Below are 3,197 nucleotides of genomic sequence, written 5' to 3'. Positions count from 1 at the left end.
GAGTCAGTTTCATCACTGTGGTGCTGTGTGTGGCCGATGAGATTAACCAAAGTTAATAAATAGAAATGGCTCTAAACTCCATTTCTTAAATCAGCCAATGGGACACAGCCTCATTGGAGAAACAACAGTGAAACAAATAAATATGATGAAATACTAACAGACTTTTTTTTAAAAAGGCATCAAAGCCCTGTAGCAGATACTTACTGAGATGTGATTTAAAATGTTAAAAAATTAGAGATGCCTAAAAATGCGATAAGTAAATTATGATATTTCTACCCAATGGATTTTTTAAATCATTAATACTTTCAGACATTTGTTTATAAAAGAGAAATGTGTAAAGCATAAAAAGAACACACACTTGGACATATACAATGTGGTCTTAATTATGGTTTTTAAAAAAATTTTAGAAAAAATCTGGAAGGCAATATGAAGAACATATGATGGTTATCTCTGGGATGAGATTATTGGTGATATTTGATATTGTATCCTTTTTTGCATTTCCTTCATAATTGAAGGTGAATTCTTGCTTGAAAAACTAGAAAGTAATTAAACATATACAGTTAGAATTTCCTAAGCTTTTCTAGTTTTGAAAATGAGGGAGACATGAAAATAGGGTAAAGGCTAAAGTTTTGTTCTGAGCAGCAGAGAAACCCAACAAGCCGGAAGAGAATGAACACTGACCTCGGAGAGATTGTGTCTTGCAGGTGCCATGGACATAGCTTTGGGGTCTGCTGCCACTGGGGTGTTTACCAATTCGTCTTGGCTTTGGAACAAACTATTTGAGGTAGGAATAATATATAGAGACCTAAATTGCAGATGATTAAATTCTAGCCTTAGAGTGATGTATTTCTTCAACCCCTGTGTTAAAATGATTTTTATGTTGTTGATTTGCCTTTGAATTGAAACTGCAATAAACTTGATTCAGTGTTCCAAAATTATGGGTATGATACCACCTTCCTCCTCTCCTCCAGTAGCCTCAGAATGATGTGACAATGACTCATAAATACCATGGCAGTACTGTCGAGTCTCTGAGGCAGAAAATGTAATGAGGACAGCTTTGTAAGGGAAGGAATGGCCTTTCATGAATGTGTGTTGTGAGCTAAGCGGGTGAGCCTGCAAATGGCGCTTGCCCTGGTCCATTAGTAGAGCCTGATACAGGTGACTTCCTACTGCTGTGCTCTGTGCCTCCTCCGTGCCCTTTCACAGCCAGCCTCTTCCAAAGCAGTCTCTCCCCACGCCAGCCCCATACTTTCCCTCACTGTCATCATCTGTCCCCTGCCGATCCCACTCTCTTAGCCTCTGATAACCTTCTGGTTTCCTTCTTTGCTGACTTCTGTTGCAGCCTCCTTTGCCAGCTTTTTCCTTTGTCCTCCCCTTTGGTGGGTGTTCGGACCTGGGCCTTGTGCTCTCCTTGCCATTTGCAGTCCTCGCCAGGAAGCTCACCTGTCCCTCTGGCTTCAGCCAGCGCCTCTCTGCTGGTTACCTCAGGCTCTCCTGAGCTCCAGGCCCTGTGTCTCTACTTGGCTGCATAGTGAGGCTCCATCTGGCACCTCATTCTTTCAACAAGTAATTAATGGGAAGTTACTGTATGCCAGTGAGGAACAAATACAAGATGTCCCCGAATACATTCTTGATGTTGCTTCAAGGTCCTACATTTTTTCACCCTGAACTGCTTGCCCTTCATTTTTGTCATCTTGCCATTTGTGAGGTGCTACCCTCCCAGCCCCTGTGATGCTCAGCTCAGTTGGCTCCTTCCAGGCTGGGCTACAGACCTCTCCCCTAGCCTCCCATGTGTCTTTATCACAGCACCCATGACATGATGGGGTTTGGTGGTTTTTTGGTTTTGGGTTTTTTTTTTTTTACTTTAAGCTTCTTTTTAAAAAAAAATCAAAGTGATAGGTACATAAACAGTCAACAGTTTCTTTTCCTGGAGGCATCCACCTTCAACCCTTGGCCGGTTCATCTGATATTTACTCTTTCTCAAAATAACAGCTTAAGTCGCTGTTTCCTGACTTTTCACTTTTAGGTCTTATCTTTGACTACAACGTAGGAAAACACTGGGCGCTTTGATGGCTCAGATATTAAATTTCTTTATATCTCTAAAGATTTAAAGATATGGTGCTCAGTAGACATTCAGTAAATGGTGAATGAATCGATGTGTAAATGAGGACATGAATGAATGAGGTCACCTTGTCTTATAATCAGGTCTTCAGTGGTGCAGTTCCAGGCACGCATTTCCCCAGCACACACCAAGGTGACAGGCATCACGAAGACTATTTCGCAGCCTCAACATGCTACAGGATCCCAGCTTAATAATTTAAACGGACCTAGAATATTAGTTTGATAATTTTAGCAAATACCCTACAAATTTATGGGGTTTACAACATACTTGGTTTCTTAAGTAAATGTTTTAATAATAAAAAAGTAGTTCTGGAAGCTGCTGTATAGCTTAATGTTTTAGAAGAATAGGTCAGGACAGTTCTTTTCTTCCTGCATTGAACACTTCACATTCAGTGCCGTGAATTCACTCGGATCCTCCTTCATCCAGTCTTCCAACTAGCACACTGTTTCCTCTTCAGGCCAGCGTCGAAACAGGGGACCGTGTCTGGAGGATGCCTCTCTTTGAACATTATACAAGACAGGTTGTAGACTGCCAGCTTGCTGATGTTAATAACGTCGGAAAATACAGGTATGTAAAATGAGCTATAAAAGTACATTTTGCAGTCATCTTTGGTTGCCAAAATGACCATTTTCAACTTTATTCCTTCACAAACGGTTTAACTATCCCATTTTCTTTTGATATTGTCTTCATAAACACTAATTTCTGCCTTTAATCTTTAAGGTGTTTCCCAATTGGTTCTCAAAACTTTGCATGTTTTCAAATCTGCAAAGTTTTCAAATTCATTTTAGACGAATGGTAAGGGAAGGAGAGGGATAATACGGGATTTCAGTACCTTGGGTAAAGGAATCTGGAATTGATCCTTCACTGGTTAAAGCTATGTCTGAAGATAAATATCTGGAAGTGATTTCTGGGTTAATTTCCATTAGGTCTCATGAGCTTGACATTTGCTTTCTGGTCATAGAACCCACTTAGCAAGAATGGAAGACCTTAATAAGGTGTTTAGTGCACATTTATAGGGTAAAAGAATGCAAGAATGAATGTTGTCTTCCTCTTCAGGTCTGGAGGGGCATGCACA

At 40.4% G+C, this 3,197-nt stretch overlaps 1 protein-coding gene across 1 annotated transcript in view; it reads left to right on the top strand.

The window, feature by feature from the left end:
• LAP3 (leucine aminopeptidase 3) overlaps window positions 1–3,197 on the top strand; it is a 21,720-nt gene that overhangs the window by 17,989 nt on the left and 534 nt on the right. The window contains 3 exon segments of the mRNA XM_006926925.3: window positions 705–784; window positions 2,580–2,689; window positions 3,179–3,195. Coding sequence (XP_006926987.1) covers window positions 705–784; window positions 2,580–2,689; window positions 3,179–3,195 — 207 coding nt within the window.

This window comes from Pteropus alecto, unplaced genomic scaffold (assembly GCF_000325575.1).
Source record: "Pteropus alecto unplaced genomic scaffold, ASM32557v1 scaffold5, whole genome shotgun sequence".
Classification (NCBI taxonomy): domain Eukaryota; kingdom Metazoa; phylum Chordata; class Mammalia; order Chiroptera; family Pteropodidae; genus Pteropus; species Pteropus alecto.
Note: the sequence above shows the minus strand (reverse complement) of the source record. Positions and strands in the feature narration are given on the sequence as shown.